Source organism: Ictalurus punctatus, chromosome 10, assembly GCF_001660625.3.
Source record: "Ictalurus punctatus breed USDA103 chromosome 10, Coco_2.0, whole genome shotgun sequence".
Lineage (NCBI taxonomy): Eukaryota > Metazoa > Chordata > Actinopteri > Siluriformes > Ictaluridae > Ictalurus > Ictalurus punctatus.
This window is the reverse complement of record NC_030425.2, coordinates 16,824,378-16,847,851: the sequence shown is the minus strand read 5'-3', so window position 1 is coordinate 16,847,851 and position 23,474 is coordinate 16,824,378. Positions and strand designations below refer to the sequence as shown.

General features: G+C 39.2%; 2 protein-coding genes across 3 annotated transcripts; both read left to right on the top strand.

The window, feature by feature from the left end:
• The first annotated feature begins 378 nt into the window (after positions 1-378).
• Positions 379-3,574, top strand: s1pr1 (sphingosine-1-phosphate receptor 1). The gene is made up of 2 exons (XM_017478990.3): positions 379-457; positions 1,122-3,574. Exon 2 carries the CDS (start codon positions 1,320-1,322, stop codon positions 2,424-2,426), a length of 1,107 nt encoding a protein of 368 aa, XP_017334479.1. The 5' UTR covers positions 379-457; positions 1,122-1,319; the 3' UTR covers positions 2,427-3,574.
• A 4,852-nt stretch (positions 3,575-8,426) lies between these two features.
• Positions 8,427-22,849, top strand: zbtb37 (zinc finger and BTB domain containing 37). Of its 2 annotated transcripts, none has more exons than XM_047158026.2 (4): positions 8,427-8,909; positions 10,534-11,481; positions 11,889-11,988; positions 17,136-22,849. In XM_047158026.2, the coding sequence occupies exons 2-4, from the start codon at positions 10,544-10,546 to the stop codon at positions 17,685-17,687; spliced, it is 1,590 nt and encodes a 529-aa protein (XP_047013982.1). In that variant the 5' UTR covers positions 8,427-8,909; positions 10,534-10,543; the 3' UTR covers positions 17,688-22,849. The 2 variants fall into 2 exon arrangements, with proteins under 2 accessions (XP_047013982.1, XP_017333418.1); XM_017477929.3 differs by having other exon boundaries at positions 10,519-11,481.
• Positions 22,850-23,474: the final 625 nt, after the last annotated feature.

Below are 23,474 nucleotides of genomic sequence, written 5' to 3'. Positions count from 1 at the left end.
GATTATTTTTTGTTGTTGCTGTTTTGGTGGTGGTGCTGTTGTTGATAATAATTGTGCCATCTTGTTGAATTTACTGTTACTGCTACTTAATGGATGTTGTATGTTATTTATCTATGTTTCTGTAAAGCTGCTTTGAGACAATGTCCATTATTAAGAGCGCTATATAAATACAACTGAATTGAATTGAATTTATTCCTAAGAAAAATATAAGACTATATTTCATTCTTATTTTCCTTTTTTTTTTTTTTTTAGGAATCCAAAAATGTTTGGATCCAAACAACAACTGTGTGCGCGCGTGTGTGTGTGTGTGTGTGTGGGGTGGGGTGGTGTAGGGGTGGTGTAGGGGTGGTGCGAGGGTGGGGGGGCTAGGGGCGGAGCCAGAGCTCTGAGTAGCTCGCAATCAGTGAGCCGCTTTCATACAGTGTGAGACGGAGACTGGCTTTCATTCGCATTGCAGGTAGGAGCTCATTTCTTCTGATTTAAAACCAAACGAAAAAGTTTCTAAGATTACAATTACACTTTATCTGTCCAAAATGACTGTTTTTAACATAATTGTAACTTTCAAACGTTTCATTTAAAGAGAACAATTCACTCCAGCTTTCACTGTAGCTCAAATTCACCTGCACAGGATGAAGATTTGTTTCTGGTTTTCATTTTTAATTAAAATCTTACTTGAACAGTTCATTAATTGTTAATCATGTTGCAATGCAGATGCGGTCTATAGGAATTCTTAGACAGACTGAGGCTTCCTCACAAAAAAAAAACAAAACCCGTAATGAATATAACTAAAGAAAAGTTCAAATAAAGAGCAAATAGTTTTACATTAAACAGCTTGACAAAACATCTAGCAGACATTTTTATTTCTTTAATCAGAGCTTATTTGTTGGAATAACTTAACTTTTCCCATATCTGCCTTGTTATTGCTCTTTTTTCCAGGAATCAAATAGCTGTTTGTTTTCATTTGTAGGTTATTTTTTCAAAATCCAAATGAATATCAAAGCAAAACTGTAGCAAAAACAGTAATCACACATACTCCAATCTACTTTTTCGGTTTTATTTTAATGTAGTGTAACTGTTTGGGTGTCATTCATTGTATTCATTTATTTGTTTGCTCCTTTCAGCCTTTTCCACGATGCCGTTCTTGGATTTGAATACTCCATTCCCCGTAATCCATGCTAAGGATTTTTACCTGACTTAAGGGACACTTCATGACATCATAAGAAATTTGGATACTGACCTAAACTGGTACTCTAGAGCCCCTTAGTGGACTAAAGGGTGGATTGCACGGGTGGTAAACAATCCAGCCAGAGACCAGGACCATGGCGGACTCGGTGTACTCGGACCTCATAGCAAAGCACTACAACTTCACTGGGAAATTCCGTAAATTGGAAAAGGATCCCGGACTCAAGGCTGATTCTGTCGTGTTTATCATTGTGTGCTGCTTCATAATTCTAGAGAATGTGCTGGTTCTTCTCACCATTTGGCGGACCAAAAAGTTCCACAAGCCCATGTACTACTTTATTGGGAACTTGGCTCTTTCGGATTTGCTGGCTGGAGTGGTATACACGGCTAACATCCTGCTCTCAGGAGCTAATACGTATAAACTGAGTCCCACGCAGTGGTTTTTCAGGGAGGGCAGCATGTTTGTAGCGCTGGCTGCTTCAGTCTTCAGCCTCTTGGCCATTGCAATCGAGCGCCACCTTACTATGCTCAAAATGAAGCTCCACAACAGTGGAAACACGTGCCGGGTCTTCATGCTGATCAGCACTGTGTGGTTCATCGCCGCCATTCTGGGTGGCTTGCCCGTCATAGGCTGGAACTGCATCCACAGCATGAAGAACTGCTCAACAGTGCTGCCACTCTACCACAAGACCTACATCCTGTTCTGCACCACCGTGTTTAGCGTGATCCTCATGGCCATCGTGGTGCTCTACGCCCGGATCTACGCACTGGTCCGCACACGTAGCCGCAAACTTGTCTTCCGCAAGGTTTCAAACGGCCGCGGGAGTGGGAACAAGAGCTCAGAAAAGTCCATGGCCCTGCTGAAGACGGTCATCATTGTCCTGAGCTGCTTCATCGCCTGCTGGGCACCACTCTTTATCTTGTTACTGCTGGATGTAGCCTGCGAGATCCGCACCTGTCCCATCCTCTACAAAGCTGAGTGGTTCCTCGCTCTGGCAGTGCTGAACTCGGCAATGAACCCTCTCATCTACACGCTCACCAGCAACGAGATGCGCAGGGCCTTCCTCAAGATGCTGCTGTGCAGCGTGTGCACTCAGCCTGCTGGCAAGTTCTCCAGACCCATCATTGGGGCGGAGTTCAGCCGGAGCAAATCGGACAATTCATCGCATCCCAACAAGGAAGAGCCTGAGTACTCACCCAGGGAAACAGTTGTGTCCTCAGGAAACATCGCATCATCATCATAAATGGGACTGTGGACATTTTCCTGCTTTTTCTTATTTAGTGAATGTATGCGTATGTGTGGAGATCCCACTGGACACCTAAGTCAGAAAGTTTGTCCAGTCCACACCGCTCTTGTTCCGTAAGTGAAAATAGAGCTTAATTTTTATCTAACTAACACTCAACTGTACAGCAGTGTTAACAGATGGAGACAGACAGTCAAAGTCAGGCCAGGACACACTGGGACAGTGAAAGAACAACATGTTTGGGGTCTTTTTTGTTCCTTAGCTGGTTCCTCAGCCACATGCTGCACAATCATAAGACTGTGCTGTAGATTTTTAATTTAATTACGGTTCATACCATGTACAAAGGTTGAGTGTCCATGAGTGGATGTGTCTGATTCATGTGGCTAGTGGAGCTGGTGTGGATTGAAATGGGAAAATAATGGAATCAAATTCCATTCAGATTACTAAAAAAAAAAGTCTAGAAAAGCTTTTATGTGTTAATTGTCCTGGTTTATAGTGTACAGAGTGTTTGGATGGTTATATTAACATTACAATCTTCCCATCCTGAAGAAACCCACTCTGGATTCCACTCTGGATCCCACATGACAACATTACTACAGTTTCTAAACCAACATTTCTTAACAGGTATGATGTGCTCGATTGGGAGAAACAGACTGAAACAAGAAAAAACACTTTTTTTTTTACTCTGAACTGCAAAAATATTAAACAAGTGCAAGAAACTTGATGCAAGACTCATCGCTGAAACATCTTCCTCCAATTGCAAAATGCACTTAACAACCTGAGCTCTGATTAATCAGTATTACCCACTGTTTTTATTTATCACATGGAAACGTTCTAATTTGAGGAACGTGTAGGATAGCACTTGTTGTAAAAGTGCTCTTTGAGAGCCATCTTAAGCCTTTTACTGACTCATTATAATGTATTAGCATAATCGGTTCATTTTGTACCATTTCGTGCCCTTACAGGGAAAAAAGTGTGCTTTTTTTTACACATTATTTTTGCACGTCACATATTCACATGAACTTATATAAACATATAAAGAAAAATAACATGCAGTGGGAAAATTCACACATCAAATCACAAGTTAAAGTTAAACAGAACTTTATTTCCTGTAAGGGCAAAAATCTAAATAAATGAAATACAGTTGTTGTTTTGTTTTTTTGTTTTGTTTTTTAAAAAAAAAAAAGGGAAAAAAAAGGTACTTTGTGTTTCTTTGACTTAACGTCATGCTTTTAGTGAGATTTCTACTACCCTGATTGGGAATGTATATTATTTTCATAAATATGATCTGACCTTTCATCCAACAGCTTTAGAAATTCAGTTAGCATGTACAGTAGTTCACCAGTATTAATTTATCTTGAATAAACTCCTAACTTGGATGAGGGGTGAATTATAATGTGGTATTAATGCATCATGAATTTAAGGTATTTTTAATACCACTCTTATAGATTTTAGGGTTTATTGTGTTGTTACTAGTTAATGCACATGCACAAGCTGCTTTGCATTCGCAGTCGAGCATTTTTCAAACGTGTGGAAATCAGAAATGAGCGTCTAGTATTACAAATGAATCATGCATTACAGACGGATGCTGGGAATGTGAATCTGATAAGATCCATAATCATCATCATCTTAATCGTCTTCCTACCTGTTACAACATCTGTACTGAAATACAGCAGAATATAGATATGGTTCAAAATGCATCATTTAGCAATAAGGATTCAGAGAAAAAAAGTCAGGCACATGCCTGTTTTGTTCCTGTGGGGTTTTTGTTGTTTGTTTGTTTGTTTGTTTTTTTGCACATTGTAACACCTGTGTCTGTGTTTTGTTAGCTTGTCAATAAATATTTGCTGTAAAAACAGAAAAAAAGAAAACAAGGCGTTGGGAGTTTGTAAATTGAAAATGGTGGTTTATATCCTATTTCCTGGATTAAAGGATTACATGCAAAGTAAATGCAAATGCATTCATAGTAACATCAGATTTTTGCTATAAGCTTAAATTCATTAACTCTCACTATACTAACAAGTGTGTGACGGCAATCTCTAAAACAAGGACAATACCTTGTGATTTATCAGATGCACAATATTATATATTGTTGATTTTTTATGAGAGGTTCACAAGGAATTACACGAATGTGAACTTAACAGAGCACTAGAAGTATGAAGAAGCTGAATCATGTATAGGAGTATAAGTATATAAGTATAGGAGAACGTGGGGTCAGTTAGAACATTTATCACATTATTTTGGCTGTCTCATGAGTAAAATATTATAGGCTACAGGTACAGTTGTGTGGTAACTCATTCTTAATAAATAAATACCATTTTTATGTTAATATCGGTGGTTATATACAATTCATTGAAAGGGTTATGGGTGTGGTCAGTTGTAATATCTCAGATCATTAAGTCTCTAAGATATAAGTGTATTTTTGTTCATTCATTTATCATTAAGTAAAGAATTATCTTGTAGTTGTAGAATGTCTTCATCTGATAAAGCACTTTCTTTGCTTATAGTTTCTGAAGTATATAAAGCATATACCTAAGTGGGTGCGTAAATGTCGGGCACAGCATGACAAACAAATTCGTCAGTCACATGACTAACACCTGATTTGCTCTGGTTTTTGAGCTTCATCCTTATACCAAGATGTTTTCCAGGAAGGAAACTGTTTTTCAAATAACTGAGGTTCATTTGTGTTTTTCTAAATAGACTGTTAAATAAACTCTGACCTCAACACTTTTAGCCATGTTGAAATCTGATATGTTATAGTGCTGTGAAAAAGTATTTGATTACTTCTGGTTTTGTGTATATTTCAAACTTAATTGTTTCAGAAATTAAAACAAAATCTAAGATAAAACAAAGGCAACCCGAGTAAACACACAATACAGTTTGTAAATGATAATGTTATTTATTGAAGCAGAAAAGTTATCCAATACCAACTGGGTCTGTGTGAAAATTTATTTGCACCTGTAGTTACTAATTCCTCAAATCTATGAAACTACATTCATAATGGGGTTCAGCTGGACTAGACACAACCAGGCCTGATTACTGCAAACCCTGTTCAATCACATCAACACTTAAATAGAACTTTTTCAACAACATGACGTTGGTTAAAAGGTCTTACCCAGTAACACACTATGCTAAAATGGAAAGAAATTCCAGAAATAATGAAGAAGAAGGTGATTGAAATACTTTAGACTGGGAAGTGTTACAAAGCTATTTCAAAGGCTCTGGGATGCCAAAGGACCACAGTGAGAGCCCTTTATCTCCAAATGGAAAAACTCAGCACAGTAGTGAATCTTCCCAGAAGTGTCGACCTTCTACAATTCCTCAAAGAGCACAGCAACGATTCAACCAGAAAGTCACAAAGAGTCAAGGAAACATCTAAGGACCTACAGGCGTCTCTTGCATCAATGAAGGTTCATGACTCCACTATCAGAAAGACACTGGACAAAAATGGCATCCATGGAAGAGTGGTGAGGTGAAAAGCACTGCTAACCCAGTAGAACATTAAGGCTCATCTGAATTTTGCCAAAACACACCTTGATGATCCTCAAACCTTTTGGGAGAATGTTCTGTGGACTGATGAGTCGAAAATGGAACTGTTTGGAAGACAGGGGTCCTGTTATATCTGGTGTAAACCAAACACAGAACATCATAACTACGGCCAAGCATGGTGGTGGGAGTGTGATGGTGTGGGGATGCTTTGCTGCTTCAGGGCCTGGGCAACTTGCAATAATTGAGGGGAAATATGAATTCTACTCTCTACCAGAAAATGTCCGGTCTTCAGTCCATAAATTGAAACTCAAGCGCAACTGGATTATGCAGCAAAACAATGATCCAAAACAGAGGAGTAAGTCCTAGTCCTAGAAGTAAGTGAAAGACTGATCTCTAGTTATCTGAAGCATTTGGTTGCAGTTATTGCTGCTAAAGGTGGCACAAACAGATTTTAAGTTTAAGGGGACAAATAGTTTTTCACTTTTTTGCTTCAATAAAAAATAAAATAAAAACTATTGTGTGTTCATTTGAAGATATAAAACGATTTAGTATGAGATATACACAAAAACATAAGAAATCACTTTTTCACAGCACTGTAGTTTACCAGCTTAGCATTGTCAACAATAAATCATACCATATGATAGTTGTGACTACACAGCAATCAAAACTTGCCTATTTTGGTTCCATTTACTTCCGAAAATAAAGATAGAATTCAAAATGGTCTCTTTAGATAAGGAAAATCATCATGTTCAACCAGGACAACTCTCAAAACAGGAATGTCATGCAGGAACACGCAAGTTTCACTATCCAACGCAGCAGCAGAGAACTATTCACTCACCCCACTGATCACATGTATTTTACATTAATAATATTCATGATTTGGAGGCATAACATTGGATTTTTTTTATTAGGTTTTTAGCTATTATTAGGTAACGATATTGAATTCATAACTTTAGCGTTCTTCATAAGATATAGCCTATGTTATGTGAGCTATGACTTGTTTGTAGCTCGCTAAATGACAAACCAGCTTAGTCTTGTGCCTTTTAAGTCAGATGTGGATCCTGTTCAGATAGGGGTAGCCAGATTATGTTATTTACTCTGGATGATGATTAGTATCTTGTTCCATCCTAGTTTGCCACTGGATATAACCTTTTCAACCCGTTGTTAAAAGTCTGGCTATGCCTTGGTGAAAGTGATACAACTGAGCTCACTCTCTCCAATGTGTTAGAAAGTGAAGGAAACTGCAGCACTATACACACACAGGAAAACTTCAGTGAAACTATGTCCTATTAGGCCACAGAAGAGTTTAACATTTACACGCTTGATCATATTTCTGCTGAGAGAGCGCCATCTGGAGGATAAAATCTGAAAACACACATCACACTCGGTCATGCTCAGTGGAACATTTGTTCTCAAGTATTCACACACACACACACACACACACACACACACTAAGTATGTGTGCATGTGTCACACTATGTGCAATGCAATATTGTATATAATATACATACTGTATATAATATAATATTGTTTTTTTAATACTAGTTTTACAAATACTACATATACAAATACAAATATATTGTTCTGACAAATAATGATTAACTAATTTATACATCTAAATCATGATATTTTATCCATGTAATTGTTGTACCAATAAATTACCTGTATTACTTCAGATTTACATTTCTACGGGTTGGAGTAAACAGAAAAATAGGAAACTAATGTTATGATTTGACCAATAATCATTTGTTTTATATTATCAGCACTGCTTTCGCTATGCGATGGCTTTTAACTGAGCGTTTACTTTTGTTTTTAATTTTGCACATAAAGCATGTTAAAGTTCACATGATGTCAAAATGTTTTTGTTTGTAAATAAAAATTCTGAACAGGTTCTAACTGTATTTTGTTCCAAGTGTATGATTTTAATGAAGGTTGTTAATGAATAATAAACAGTGACAGAACTGTCTGTAATTCTTAGTTAACTGTTAACAATTTAAAAAAAAAAAAATCGGTAATGATATTTGAATCTTAAAATAAACATCATGTCAGGCTTTACCAGTATGCATTGATTTTATTTATTACAAAAAAGATGACATTTCAAAGAAAGCTGGGCAGAAAAATAACATAATATACTTTTGTCATAGTCCTTGGCATATTTATTATAATTTTATTAGTACAACAACTACAACAAGAACAATAATAGTCATAATAATAATAATGTACAAGAGAAACCGTCTCTGAACGATTTTCATTATTTTTGTATTTTGTTTTATTTATTCGCACTAAACTCTCCAATATTTATACAATTTTAATATAATGCAGTCATTTTGTCCATTTCCTTAGTTAGGGGTGGAAAAAAAAGGGCAAGTCCTAGAAATGCAACCAAACTACACCTCCCTTCCTTTAACTGTGCCATAACCGCAAAGCATCATGGGAAACCGAGTCCTGACTAGTCCTTCCGCTATTTCTCCACGGTGTACTGAAAGCTGGGTACAGAACTCTATTTCCCAGAATTCTTTCTTCTTTCTGCACATCGACTCATTTTTATACATGGGGAATATGAGCGCGGCGAAGAAATGGGAAAGAACAGCAACGTGGGGGGCATTAAATAAAAATTTGAAGCGGTTAAGAAGCAATATGAGTACGCTAATGTAATCCTGGAAGTGTTATCCGTGTGAGGGAGGAGAAAACGTGTTTAGTCGTGTCGGGTTTTTGGTGTTATTTGGCGTTGAGAGAGGCAAGGCGCCTCCCTGTAGCTGTTTTTTTTTCGGTTTGGCTTCAGCTGCAGTGACCGAGCTGCACTGAAATGGCCCAAAGCAAAGCAGCGGCCACACACCGCTCATTATTCACACTCGTCTATGCAAGCGAAAATGTTAAGTTCACAAATAACAAATAATCTCGGAACCGTTTCTCTGACGGACCGCCGACTGTAGCCATAAAACGTCCAAGTGCCGAAAAACTAGGGTGCGAGTTTGTGCGTGATATTAGAAAAAGGTAAGTATTTATTTTATCGTGTTTGTTGTGTCATTATTTACCTTATATTTCCCCTAGTTTGTGTGAATAATGTATTGAATGCTGGTGTAAAGCGCATGGATTTAACTAGCCTTCATACTCAGAGGTGCACTGATACGACTTTCCCCATTTTCAGTACGATACAGATACCAGAGATTTGAGTATCGGATGATAACTGATAGAAATCTGCAAGATTTTGTTGCTGAAACACCAGATGTCTGATGACATGACCGCAGTCTGGACATCTTTTCACAAGTTAATAATGATCAAAGTGAAACAGATTGCAAACTGTGCTGTGTGAAAATATCAAGAGAAGGAGCTACAGCTTCTTCCTACAGTGCAAGTAACCTGATAAAACATCATACACATGAAACTGTACAAGAGTTTCATTACTGTCAGCAAACACTAGCTAGGTGAGAAAAATATCTACTGGCATCGCTAGGTGAGTGCACATAACAGCTCTGACAGCTCAGTGTGACAGCCACTATCAGTCATTGACTACATTTCATGAACAGCAATAATCTAATTATTGACCTTATTCTGAATAAGACAATATTGTGATTACGGTGTTTACATGAGTCGCCTTTAGAATACTCCTTTCATGTTCTGGTTTTACATGGTATAGAACATAGATCGATTAACGGCACACGTCATTACGTCCCACCGCCATCCGACGTCCCTCCAGAATTTCATGTATTGACATACAGTTCATCTTCGTTATTGTACAGTATACAGTTTTGGGTGTCTTTATTTTTCATTTTACGAAAGCTTCAAATGCAGTTAATTATTTGTCATGCTATACGTGTAAATAGAGGACTGCTTGAAGTCATGGGCTGCGTCCCAAACCATGTACTTGCATACTATATAGTATTTAGAAATGCATGTATTTCACCTACTATATAGTAGGTAAGTACCTGGTTTCGGACGCAGCCGTACTCTCTTGTTTGCCGGAAAACGGTTGAGCACTGCCGCATGTGTGTGTATGTGTCCTGTCGCAAAATGCGGTGAAAACTCCCACACGATGTTAATAGTGTGATTAAGGTGTTTACATGTCTGTAATACACGTTGATAATGCGACTAAGACAGGAATACTCCACACGTCCTAATTCAATTTGTGTTTACTTCGAGTATGACTTTAGTCGGATTAAGGTTATCACAAATTGCTGTTTACATGGTAGTTTCTTAATCAGAGCATTGTCTAACTTGGGTTAATATCGGATTATTGTTGTCCATGTAAACGTACTGATTGACAGCAAGATTCCAAAACTGCGAAAACAACAAAACATGCTTTACTTGCAGCTGTACAGAAGCACGTTTCTGGAGTGAAACTATACTAATGTGGCTAGCAAATGCCCTACATTTAAAATCAGTGTGCTAATGTTATAAAGGACGAGTATAGTAGCCTAAGTGCATGAACAGTATCGAAGATGTACTTGTGCTCCGATTGAAAAAATGTTATCAGTGCAGCCCATGTCACATCCATGATCTGTGTCATCAGTCAATCTTGGACGTTTTTCACGACAGAAAGATAAAAGTCTGATTCCAATCCAGCCCGAAATGCATCTGCTAATAATTGTCCGTCTCACTGCAGTTTTTAAAAAAAAAGTGCAGGTCACATGGAGCGAGCAGGAAGCATTCAGCTGGACATCCCTGACTTCAGCAACTCTGTCCTGTCCCACCTGAACCAGTTGCGCATGCAGGGCCGGCTATGTGACATCGTCGTGAACGTGCAGGGCCAGAGCTTCCGTGCCCATAAGGTGGTCCTAGCTGCCAGTTCACCCTATTTCCGGGACCACATGGCGCTGAGTGAGATGAGCACCGTGTCCCTGTCAGTGATCCGCAACCCGTCCGTGTTTGAGCAGCTCCTCTCCTTCTGTTACACGGGCCGCTTGTGCTTGCAGCTAGCCGACATCATCAGCTACCTGACGGCCGCCAGCTTCCTGCAGATGCAGCACATCATTGACCGCTGCACGCAAATTTTGGAGGGCATCCACTTCAAGATCAGCCTGGCTGACGTGGAGGAGGAGCTGCGTGGCCGCCGGAGCACTGGGCGAACCATTGAGGCTGAGAGGGGTGGCTCGCGCTCACTCAGCCCCAGGCATGGTGGTACAAGAGTTCTGGCTACCCATGGAGTTGCTTCCGGGGTCATGGAAGTGAGTGAGATCAGGGAGGTCAGTCCACCCGGGGAATCCATGAGCCCGCAGATTGTCGAGCACAGTGGGCTCGGGCCTGAAGCTGTGAGTGCCGTGAATGAGCCCATACTGCGCATTAACCGGGCGGGGCAATGGTACGTTGAGGCCGGGCCTGACATGGAGAGGAGCAGGGATGAGACCATGCATGTTGTGGAAGGCTTGCGCATCAAGACCGAACGCATGGAGGAGTGGATGGGGGCAGAGACTCAAGCCTCAGCCGAGGAAGGGAGTGGGACGGAGGAGGGACCTACTGTGATGATTGACACCTCAGGACGCAGCACGCTGGTGCAGGAGGGCTTCGTTACTGGCGCATCCAGAGCCAAAAGCTCTCAGCCTTCCAGCAGCTTCAGCGAGTCTGAGAGGTGTGTGTGTGAATGAATGTTTTAAAGGCTCTACAACATTAATTCATTAACTAGGCAGAAAAAAAAGCACTCCCTAAACAAGCATGTGACTTAGTAATTCTTGAGTATGGATACGTATTAAGAAAGGGGAAAATCACATGACTGCTAGTAAATGAGTAGAGTGTCTGGGGAATGAGTAATGCTCCTGTACCTGCTAATAGATATTTCAGTTGTGTTGGTATTTAGATCTTGGTCCTCATTAAGACCATTATCCTGTAATGATAATCCTGTAAAGACCTTTAATGATGTGACGGGTCAGGTTTATCACTTGCATGATTTACTAGAACTTTTTTTGCGTATTTTGAAAGCCTTTTGGAATTTCAGTGTCTTTCCAAAAATGCTCATTGCAGCTGTACTGTGTGTTTCAGGTTTAGCCCAACAGGCAGCGTGGTGGTGATGGCTGAAAGGCCGAGGGCCAAAAGCGAGTCTCCAGGAAGAGTGGACGATCAGAGGCATCCTAGCTCTCAGGTACACTGGGAAAAAGGAGACTTGGTTAGGGTTAGATTATATGGAATAAAAAGCATGTTATATTATTTTGATAACTGTATTACAGTAAATACCTGTACATTTAACATAAAAACATAAATAAAAAATAATATGTATAAAGGACTAAATTTAAGGGCGTATTTTTGGGTGGAGAGCAACCAAATCAATGTCAGGTTGATATAAGCAGAAAATGCTGCATTGATTATTGAAGAAAAAAGAAACAATAAATCTGATCTGATTCTTTAACAGAATCTAACCTGAGAATAGCTTGAAGCGTAATGGGAGCATATCGTTCCTGCCACTATTTTTGGCACCCTTGGTAAATATGAATAAAGAAGGCTGTCAAAAGTTGTCTTTATTAACCTTTTGTTTCTTTTTTTTTTTTTAAATCGCAAAAATACTCTTATGCTCTTATGGATATCACATAATTGCAAACACAACACAGGTTTATCAAAAAAAACAAACTTTGTTAAATATAGGTGTGCAACAAGTATTGGCACCCTTTTAGTCAATACTTTGTGCTACCTCCCTTTGCCAAGATAACAGCTGAGTCTTCTCCTATAATGGCTGATGAGGTTGGAGAATACATGGGAAGGGACCATTCCTCCATACAGAATCTCTCCAGATCCTTCACATTTCGAGGTCCATGCTGGTGGACTCTCCTCTTCAGGTCACCCCACAGGTTTTCTATGTGTTTGAAGTCAGGGGACTGGGATGGGCATGGCAGGACCTTGATTTTTTGGTCAGTAAACCATTTTTGTGTTGAATTTGATGTATGTTTTGGATCATTGTCCTGCTGGAAGATCCAACCACGGCCCATTTTAAGCTTTCTGGCAGAGACAGTCAGGTTTTCATTTAATATCTGTTGATATTTGATAGTCCATGATGCCATGTATCCTAACAAAATGTCCAGGTCCTCTGGCAGAAAAACAGCCCCAAAACATTAAAGAGCCACCAGTATATTTAATCATGGCCATGAGGTACTTTTCCATATGGCTACCTCTCTGTGTGTGCCAAAACCACCTCTGGTGTTTATTGCCAAAAAGCTGTATGTTGGTTTCATCTGACCATAGAACCCGATCCCATTTGAAGTTCCAGTAGTGTCTGGCAAACTGAAGTTGCTTGAGTTTGTTTTTGGATGAGAGTAGAGGCTTTTTTTTAAACCCTTCCAAACAACTTTTGGTGATGTAGGTGACTTTGGATTGCAGTTTTGGAGACTTTCTGATATTTAACAAAGATATTATTTTTGGATAAACCTGTGTTGTGTTTGATATCCATGAGAGCAGAGTATTTTTGTGATTTTATTTTATTTTTTTTAAACAAAAGATCAAAAGGTTAAGCAATAAAGACCATTTTTCGCAGCCTTCTCTGTTCATATTTACCAAGGGTGCCAATATTAGTGGAGGGCACTATAATTTAAAGCAACATGGGTAGGTCATTCGATAATAACTGAAGTCACCGAGGTTACCATAACATCACTGCGTAGCTAGCTGTTATACTGGAATTGCAGTTCTTTTGTTTTAAATTGTCTAATTCTACACATGTGCTCTGTAATGTCTTTTTTTGCTTGTTTGACTCTAGTTGAATAAAGAAAGCTGTGGTTTTGTGTAAGTCATTAAAGTGGCTTGCAAAATATTGGACTTGATACAGATAAGGTTTCTGTATCATTATTGTTAACCAAAAAAAATAAAAGATGGTGTGTCTAATTTTGCTGACCACCATATGAAGCGTCCAGGAACAGTTTGTGTCAGGGTTTTCATTCAAACCGACCAGGAGCACATCTGATTCTACTTCTGTAATCAGTCGGTCTTTGTTGTTAAATGACCATTATCTCCCATTTGCCTGGAATGAATACCTTTAGAAAAACCATCCCTTTGTGGTGAAGTCCTCTGGCTTTGCCCTAAAGGCATTCTCTCAAAAACACCTTAAAACCAGCAAATATATTTCTTTTGCAAGGTCGGTAATGTCTTTAGGCTCTAAGGCTCCTTTTAATAACACAGGGAAAGCTGAAATCTGCTTGCTAAGTGGCCAGCAAAGTGGCATTATAATCCCTGGAGCCAAAAGTGGTTGGATGGAATCTCTGAATCGTTTTATTTATGCTATTTCTAAAAATTCATGGTTTGAATCCAAGGCAGGGTCAGAACACATGCAGACATAATAATCATAGGCAAGGGCATAGTCTGAAGAAACAAGAGTTTGCAGTTTGGCAAGTTCCTGTGCAATGACTCAGACAGAAAAAGCTTTGGCAGATGAAAAACATCTTTTATACTGTACTAGAGGGGTTAGCAGAGTCTCACATTTCATCTGTATTCAATAGCTTCTGGCAGGAGGGAGTGCTATTGGTCCTTGGCAAGTAATAGGAAAAGGGTTTTTGGGTTCAAATTCCATAACTTCTGGATCCTTGGCTCTCCAGGGCATCCTCGGTCCTTCTCGCATGCATAGCTTTGGCAAATACATTTGGTTATCATGAGTCCATTGCAGGCCTCATAAGGCACCCTTGTCTGTTGTATGTTTGGGTTGAAAAGTTTCCAGTTTGGTTAAAATTTCTGGATTTTATTAAGCATGTCCCAAATTCATTTTCTCTATTTAAATAGTCCCACAGAGGTCTACTGTTAGTCTCGGACATTCACTGGTAGTCCCAGAGGTCCGTCGGTGGACCCTTATGTGGACTAGTTGTCCCAGAGGACCACTGCCAGTACCAGACATCTGCATCTCCATCACTGGTACAAGCAGTCCTTTGCTTTGATCATTTTCACTGTTTCACTATTATAGCCCTTATATTCACTATGTAGTTTCTCTCATTTTGTGTAAAGGTTACAGAAGATCTAAGGAATTCATGATACTCTTGCTACTGATCTTGTTAAGGTTTTTAACAAGAAAAGGGTTTTTAAAAATATATATATATACATGCACAGTATGGACTGTATCTACTGCTTGTCCATTCTAATGTCAAGCCCCTTAATGGTGGTTGTGCCATTCATCTTTGTTTTTCCAAAGGAGGTGTGGTTGTATCCTCCAGACAATGGGATATCCTATCTGGTTTCTCTCTCTGCTTTACCAGGACTGCCTTCTGTTTATCAGACACACTGATGTTCAGTAATACTTTGGGAATACTTAATTAATGTCTAATTTTATGTTGGCCTGTTTGAAGTCCCCCAATAAGATCAGACAGTCTTTGAAAGCCCATCTCTTTTACACTGGGTGATTCCACCCCCCTTTTTGCTTGTGTGCTGGCTAAATGACCTCTTTCCCTTGATAGCAAATGAGTAGTGGCCCTATGTTGGCCCACCTTTACTTCCATCTGGCTCCCATACCAACATGGAATGACTGCAATGGACTCATCAGGATCAGGCTGCCAGAACACTGTTGTAACTCATCATCAATGAGACTGTAACTCATCATTGATGAAATGATGAAGTAAGGATTGCATTTGGGCCATTTTAGGCTCCGATACCAAATACTTGCAAATTAGTAAGCTACGTTTAAATCATATCTGGCCCTTAGGATAACTAAATTTAATCATTGTTGGCCTGGAATCACTCCAGCCATCTGCAATGGAATTCCTTCTTTGGAAAAGGTCATGTTTGTATTTTCTCACCTCTATTACAACAATACATGCTGAGTTATTTCCTTTTGTCAGTACGATGTCTGGTTACCAGCTGCTTCTTTCTATCCATTCTGTATCACTATTTGAAAACCATGCACATGCATTCTGGTCTGAATCACATTGCCATGACATGTGTCTCAGCTGTCTGGTTTTGCCAGCATTTAAGTATTCTCAGCTTGAGGCTAGGCTGAGCAACAATAATGAAGGAGCCTGATATACCAGAGATACGCTTAGATTATAGCTTGGCTCTAGTCCATGGCTGTGGGTGGAGACACCATTTAGGTGTCTCCTCCACATTGTTCAAGCAATTTCTTGTCGTTCTTCTCTTGCTGTTTGGCAAGAAGTCATTCAGTCTCGGTATCATTTTTTTGTAAATACTGATGATTAGTTGGAGTTCATATGAATCTGATGTGGATCTTACATACACTGATGATGTGAACTCGTGAGTAGGACCAGGAGTTTTTGGTTTCATCCCACTACTCTGCTTTACAACCAGGGGCTAGTGTTGGCCTTTGGTATCCAATGGGAAAAGGTTCAGATTCCCATAAGGATTCCACTTTTTCCATTTTCGAAACAATACCACTATCGGAGCTCTGAGTATTAGCTGATGATCCTCTATACTGATCCTATATTGACATCCTAGGAACCTAGCCAGTTCTTTGCAGGCTTCACTTGTGGATGGATCATGATACAAAATACCTTAGTGGCATTGATCTGAAAATGTCGTTCAATCCAAGTATAGCTTAATATCAGCCCGATGTTCAGTATTAGGTCACAGCCCCCCTTTCGGTTACTGTTTTGGGTCGCAACAGCAGAACCACCCGTCCTTATCATACATATTTTGATTCTGGCACAAGTTTTACGCCAGATGCCCTTCCTGACGCAAACCTCTCCATTTTCAGGGCTTTGATGTGGCACTGGGAGTGGCATTGGGAGTTCACTGGCTTGTGTAAACCTCCATCTGGGGTGGACTCCCTGGCCGGGAATTGAACCCGGACCGTGGCAATGAGAGCGCTTTATGCTAGCCCCTAGTCCACCAGGGAACTGTTCAGTATCAGGTCACTAAACTCCCACAAATCTAGTTCTTACTGCTACTTCTGTTTGGTCAACCCCTGCTAGTTCTGTATCCTCCTAATTGATTAATTTCATTAACTGCTATTCCGTTCTTGCTTTCAATATGTTTTTTTCTGCTGGACAATAAAGTTCCACCTGGTGGTCTGCTGCTAATTAGGTGAATATGTTAGCTGTGTGTGTTTTTTCTGTGAGTGTGCAGATTGAATTAGGTATACATTCTTCATCCACTCTGTGTTCCTTGAAAAGGTCCTGTCTCTATTCTTGCTTTATTCTCCTCAACCAGCTCTTCATTGTTAAAATGCCATTCCACTGAATTCAGTGCATTAATGGCACCTGTTTCTGTGCAATTCAAAGACAAAGTTCAAGGACACAAGAAAATATGGAGCACTAGAATGTGCTTTTCAGTGTGCAAAAAAAAAGAGCTCATTTTTGGTTTTCTGCTCTGCAGGGAGAGGAAGCAGCTGTGTATGATGTAGGAGGGTATGAGGAGTATCTGCGTGAGCAGGTGGGTGATCGCTGGTTCCGCTATAACCCACGCCTCACCTGTATCTACTGCTGCAAGTCCTTTAATCAGAAGGGCAGCCTTGATCGTCACATGCGGCTGCACATGGGCATCACACCGTTCGTTTGCCGCATGTGTGGAAAGAAGTACACGCGCAAGGACCAGCTGGAGTACCACATCCGCAAGCACACTGGAAACAAGCCCTTCCACTGCCACGTCTGTGGCAAGAGCTTCCCCTTCCAGGCTATCCTCAACCAGCATTTCCGGAAGAACCACCCAGGCTGCACACCACATGAGGGTTCGCATAGCGCCTCACCTGAAACCACCACCAACAACAACAATAACGTCAACAACGCAAACGCCAATGCTGCCACACCACGACGCACTCAGCATGATGATGACGATGAGTCTGAGGGAACCGGCGCAGGAGCCAGAGGGGGAGCTTCATCTTTTGGGGAGGGGATACAACCGTCGGTCTCCACCACTGGGCCTGATTGAAGGGATTGGGTTTAATACAATGCATGGAGGTTGAGGAGATAAAAAAAAAATTGGGGCTTTGAGAAAAAGAAGAAAACAAAAAAAATAAATTTTATAGAAGCCAATCAACAATAGGCATGTGCAGGAGCTGATGGAGCACGGTATATCCAGCTGCTTGAAAAGCTGCTGTCACTCTGATGTTAAAAAAATAGAGGGAGGATGAGTTGGTGGGTATTTTATCTTCGTTTCTTAGACATTCTTTCAACTGTAAGTAAACAAAGGTGAGACAACAAAACAAATGCTAAGACTGTTTGCTATAAAACTAAACTAGAGTAGTAGTGATTAGGTATTTATAAATAAATAAATAACATGCGCTTTAAACCGCATCTACCTTCAGTTGCACAAACTGAACCGTTACTTCAACAAATGAAGACAAGCCACACTCCAACAACCTCACACACCACTGGATGCAGTTATTTCTGTTTTTTCTTTTTTCTCTCTCTTTTATTTTAGTTTGACTTTCCTGTCTTTTTTATGTGTTACCGGTGTTTGGTTTTTTTTTGTTGTTTTTTTATATATTTTTTTTGTACAAGTTATCAAAAGCTTCAGAATTCAGGACAAAGAGATGATGTGTTATGATTTGGTCAAATTGTGTTAAAAAATAATTGCCAAACTTCTCTGTGCCAGATGGTGATTATAAAATAGAGGATGTTTCAGTCCTCAATTACTTTTGCCTTGAGACAATCTTAACATATTGGGGTTCGACGCTGCTGCTCCCCAGCTATAGCTAGGCTAGAAAAACGGGTTCTGTTTTTCTTCGTTAGGGCCCCTCAGGTCTGATCTAATGCTCTAATGCCAGATTCCTAATTTGTGTGGTTTGTTTCTAAGTGCCAACCTGGCTTTGTCATAAATTCTTCTGTTTGCAGTTATTTGATAGGCCTAGAAAAAAGCTTAGCTGATGGACTTTTAATTAGTTGTTGCATTACACAATTTAGCATGTTCTTAAAACAGTGATAAGACTGATATTGGAATGTGGGGGAGAAATAGCAAATGATGTTATTTGATTTAATTGTTTCATTCCCATACTCCAAATCTAGCTGCTGAATATAATTAATACAGTACTATAGAAAACAGGAAAGTGTTCAACCTCAGATAAGCTACAGTACCACTCAGTTACCTCTCCCTCATCACTACGCAATACAGATCTGTGACACACAGATTGGTGGATGCACTCAACTCAGTTTCACATTTAAAGGTTTCTTTCTCCATGTTTCTATATTTTACTTTTTTTGTGTGTGTGTGTAATAAGTGAACAATAAGAGATTTGTCATTTGTAGATTTTTTTCAGTGTCACTCTGACAGTGATGGAGCATGTTAGAGTTGGTGGGAAGCGATTTGTTTTGTAGGTAAAGAACATTTTTATTGCAAACGTCCAAGAAAAGGAGTCGGGAATGGAACCAAATCCAGGACATGTGTACATCTGTTAACAGGAAATCTTTTTGAAATGCCACGGAATGACTGTGAGATTAGGATTTTATCGGAGGAGAGCACTTTAAATGTGGAGTCAAATTTTAGGGTTTTTTTTTTGTTTGTTTGTTTGTTTGTTTGTTTTTTGTTTGTTCTTTGAGCAGATGTTGCCAGCTGGTGCTATGATTCGACTTCAAGTGACAGAAGCTCTCGGGAACCAAAGGAACAGAAACGTATCGTAGATGTTATACCTCTGACACTCACTGCAAGACCGAGGAATCTATTATTAAAAAAAAAAAAACCGGGGAGAGAGATTACATCCGGCACTAAAAGATAGGATTGTTTAAGGGGGGATTTTTTCCCCCTTCTTTTAAAATATCTAATTATATATCACTTATGCATATAGAGACAACTTTTTGTATGTGTAAAAATAAGAAAGGAAAGAAAAGCTTTGGTAAAGTGAAAGGCCGTTCGTTGGATGGATGGTGTGGATTTTTTTTTCTTTAAGGCTGTGAATCACACGTGATTGTGACCATACTTTTTGTCCCCTTCCCTGATGACTGGGAAAAGCCTAGAAGAGAAAACAGCTACTGATTATTTTCAATGGAATGCACCTCTTATCCTCTTAAAAACCGTTCAGGACTCCTCAAGACTTTTCTACCGTTTTCTGTCGCTTCCATGAATACAGGTCAGCACCTCTTTAGAACAATATCAGGAACTCTATCCAGGTTTTTTTTTTTTTTTTTGGATGTTTACTCTTCTTTCCACACTAAAAGCCGTTTATTTAGACATCCTCGGACCTCGCTTTACCTTCAGCTTCACAAGTGCAGCAGAAAAGCACGTCGACAGCGGCGATGACGACGTACGAACATCTCTGTAGTTAAGGCCTCAGAAGCAGTAGCAACACGAAAACGTTACGAAACTGTGTGAACATGTGGCATCGGTGTGCATCAGTCAGGTTAATGAACACGCCGATGTTGCGGGTCTCTTTACTCCAGCGCAACCTCATGAGAACAGCCGATGTAGATTACAACTTTATATATTCATAACCTCATAATCATAACCTAGTGTGACACGATATAAGCAGGATTTCTTATTTTTTTTCTCTCTCCATATTTTAAGATTGTTTTATGTTAGCCAGTCGCATAATGGCAGGGTGGTGTTTATAGTGACAGTGATGGGAATGTCTCAGAATCAGATGTGTGCTTATGTTTGTTTCTGTTAATTGCAATGCAAAGGATTTGTGTGTATGATCGATCATTCCAAGTTGCAGAATGTTATCAGAAGTGTAAAATGTTAGGGCTAATACAATTGTGCAGTATCTGTCCGGGTCAAAAAAACAAACAAACAACAACCTCACTTCAGTCCATCGACATATTTTTTTCTAGATTACTTTTTTTTTAAGAAACCAAGCTCTTCTAGGTTTAGTGACTTATTTTTCTCTGACCTTCTCCTTTTCATTTTTATTTTGTGCTTTCGAAGTTCATCATATAGGAGAAACACATGATCACGATGTAAATACTAGTGCTATTTAAAATTTCTAATAATCAGCACAGCTACTGCAGATAGATGGCATTGACTGAACAAATGTTCTGTGTTAAACGCACACGACACAGTGTTACACATTTCACGTCAGATTGTACAGGACAATTGAGCCGCTGCAAGAAATTTCAGCGCACTTTCCAACCAGCGTCCGTCTGTAGACCGCATTTATACCTGGAGCGTATCCCGATAAGGGTTTATCCGCATGCATTTGTATGGCGGTCTAGGTCGCGGGCTTCGCTTGGTGGAATTTTGTTTAAAATGTTGCGCTTTTGCGTGTAGGTCAGCCAGTAGTGATGGTATCGCAGTTTTAAATCCTCCAAAAGTAAAAAGGGAGAAAATCACTTTTAAATATTTCATTCCGCAGGAGCAGCGCAGACTTTTTGACCCCCAGTATCTGATCACAAACTGTTTAGGCTTGTATCAGGTTTACTATGACACGGTGTTATTGAACAACTTGCTCAAAGCGGTACATTGAATATGTGACGAAATGACACTTGGCTAGCGAGGTTTTAGACATCTTTAGGCAGACTGACTGTGCACACGACAGCTACCGATAAGGAAGGGTGAAGGCTGGAATGTGCATCATTCAAGACCCATTATATGAAAATCTAAACTTCTAGCTTTCACTAGAGAGTCTGCTCAGTAATTGAGAACAACAATTCTTGCGCTCACATCTTGTTTACTCGCTAATGACTGTGATTACATTTTGCTCTGAAAACCTCATTTGCCTGTATTTACAAAATATATATATATTTTTCCACCGAAAGCAAGCTTGTGCAAATACACTGAAATATGAAGAGCCAGTCAGATTACACATTCAAGATTCTGAGGCTTGTGGCTAGAAAAGATGCGTGGATTTGAAAATATGCATTCGAGTCTGAGACTAATGTTCCAAAAAAAGATGTGTTGATGCTATATCATGCAGAAAATATGGTGAAAACACCACAGTATGAAAGTAGTCGATTTCTTCAAGAAGTTTCTCGTTATATGACGGCATGATCTGTGGAAATTTGTGATCCTATACGTTGTTTGTGTGTTCATTGTTCCACGCTGTTGATTTTGGAAAATGCGGCGAAATGTTTTGCAGCTCCTCGTTCAGCAGCTCCACTTACCTCAGATTCTCAATTTTCTAACAGTAAGCTTGTGAAGTTTCAGTTGCATGTCTCTACTACGTATTCATTTCATTAAAAAAAAACAAACAAAAAAAAAACCAACAACCTGGGAACACTGAACGACAGTGCTGAGCCATATCGGACAGATTTGTTCAGTCTTGTCTCGTCCCTCGAGAGTATTTTGTACAGGGAACAGAGTAGACGAGTCGAATGCAAAATTTTTCTAATGGAACAACAACACTGTTGATTTGTGAGGTTGCGGCGGAGACGTTTTTCCCTCTCGTTGTTGTTTTTGCAGCCTCACACTCTGTCTTGGGGGGGGGTCGGGGGTTGGGGGGTCGTTTGGGATGTAAACAGACTCGGTTTGAAATGTTACTTGTTAATTTGCATGTCTTTGTCATTTGTGATGGCCAAACATTAAGTCTGTTTTATAAGAATGTTTCCAGTCATCTAAACCTGTTGCACCAGTATATGCCAAAATAACATTTTTTTTTCTTTCTCATTTTGTCTTGCTATATTGTTTGTCTCGAAAGCAATATAGTCTCTAAAGATATTTCTACGTCTGTCTTGATCATGTTACTCTTAAGCGTACATTAAATATTTTATTTTACATTAACATGAATTAAGCATATTTTTAAAATAAGGTATTTTACTCTGGATTCTTTAATTTAAAATGATTAGTAGTGTATTAGACATCAATTACACATATATTTAAATTTTAGACATTTATTGTAATAACCAGAATATTGTGGAAACTGAAAGTAATATAATGTAAGAAAATGAATTATTGCAAATCAGACTTTTGCTTTCCCTTTAGAAAAGGTACATGTGATTATTAGTGATTTATAATGTGAATGCTTCTTTTCACAACCACTTTCTTTCTTCCTCAATAGCAGATTTTAAATCCATTCTCCTAAAAGGATATAAAGCACTTTAAGTGTTTAACTGTGAAGGATTTATAACAATATTCTATAAAATGCCTGATTATACGACGCCCACATTGTGTGATCTGATAAACCCAACATTTCTAACATGGAAAATAAACTTGTTTTAATCCAAGATCTAGTGCATGTTTTCTTCATCTTATTTTCTTTCATTAAACTTTTAATTAACATTATTTATTTATTTATTTATTTATTTTTTAAATAGTTCATCCATAGATTTTTGCCCTTGCTGTATGTTCGTTTAAGAAACAGCTGAGATTTGCACTTAAAAATCTGAGCTAGTATTAAACATGTTACAGGTGAGTGTTATTGCATCATAAAATATAAGAGCCAATCATGTTCCATTATGCAAATGCAGGCCATGTAACAACAGTTCTCTAGGAAATGGGGGTGGAGAGTTGTGGGTGTGAGCAATTTGCATATTTATTAAAATCAGGGCTTTTTTTTTTTTTTTTAAGTGTTGAGTGTTTTTGAAGAGTAAAAATAGTTGTGTTCTGCACTGTTTTCTGTTGTCTAATGACGTATTCTGTCACACTGCCAGATCAAAGAGTTTAATTTTCAATATAGAATAACAGTTATGGAAATAACAGTCCCTGAAATCAAAATTGGTGTTTCTGTGCTTGTTATATCTGTCCATTAGTCTTACGGACACGGATACAATACTATATCTGCTGGGGGAGGGGGGGGGGACAGCAACAACAAAAGAAAAGTTTTGAGATATTCTTGTTTTAATTTGATAG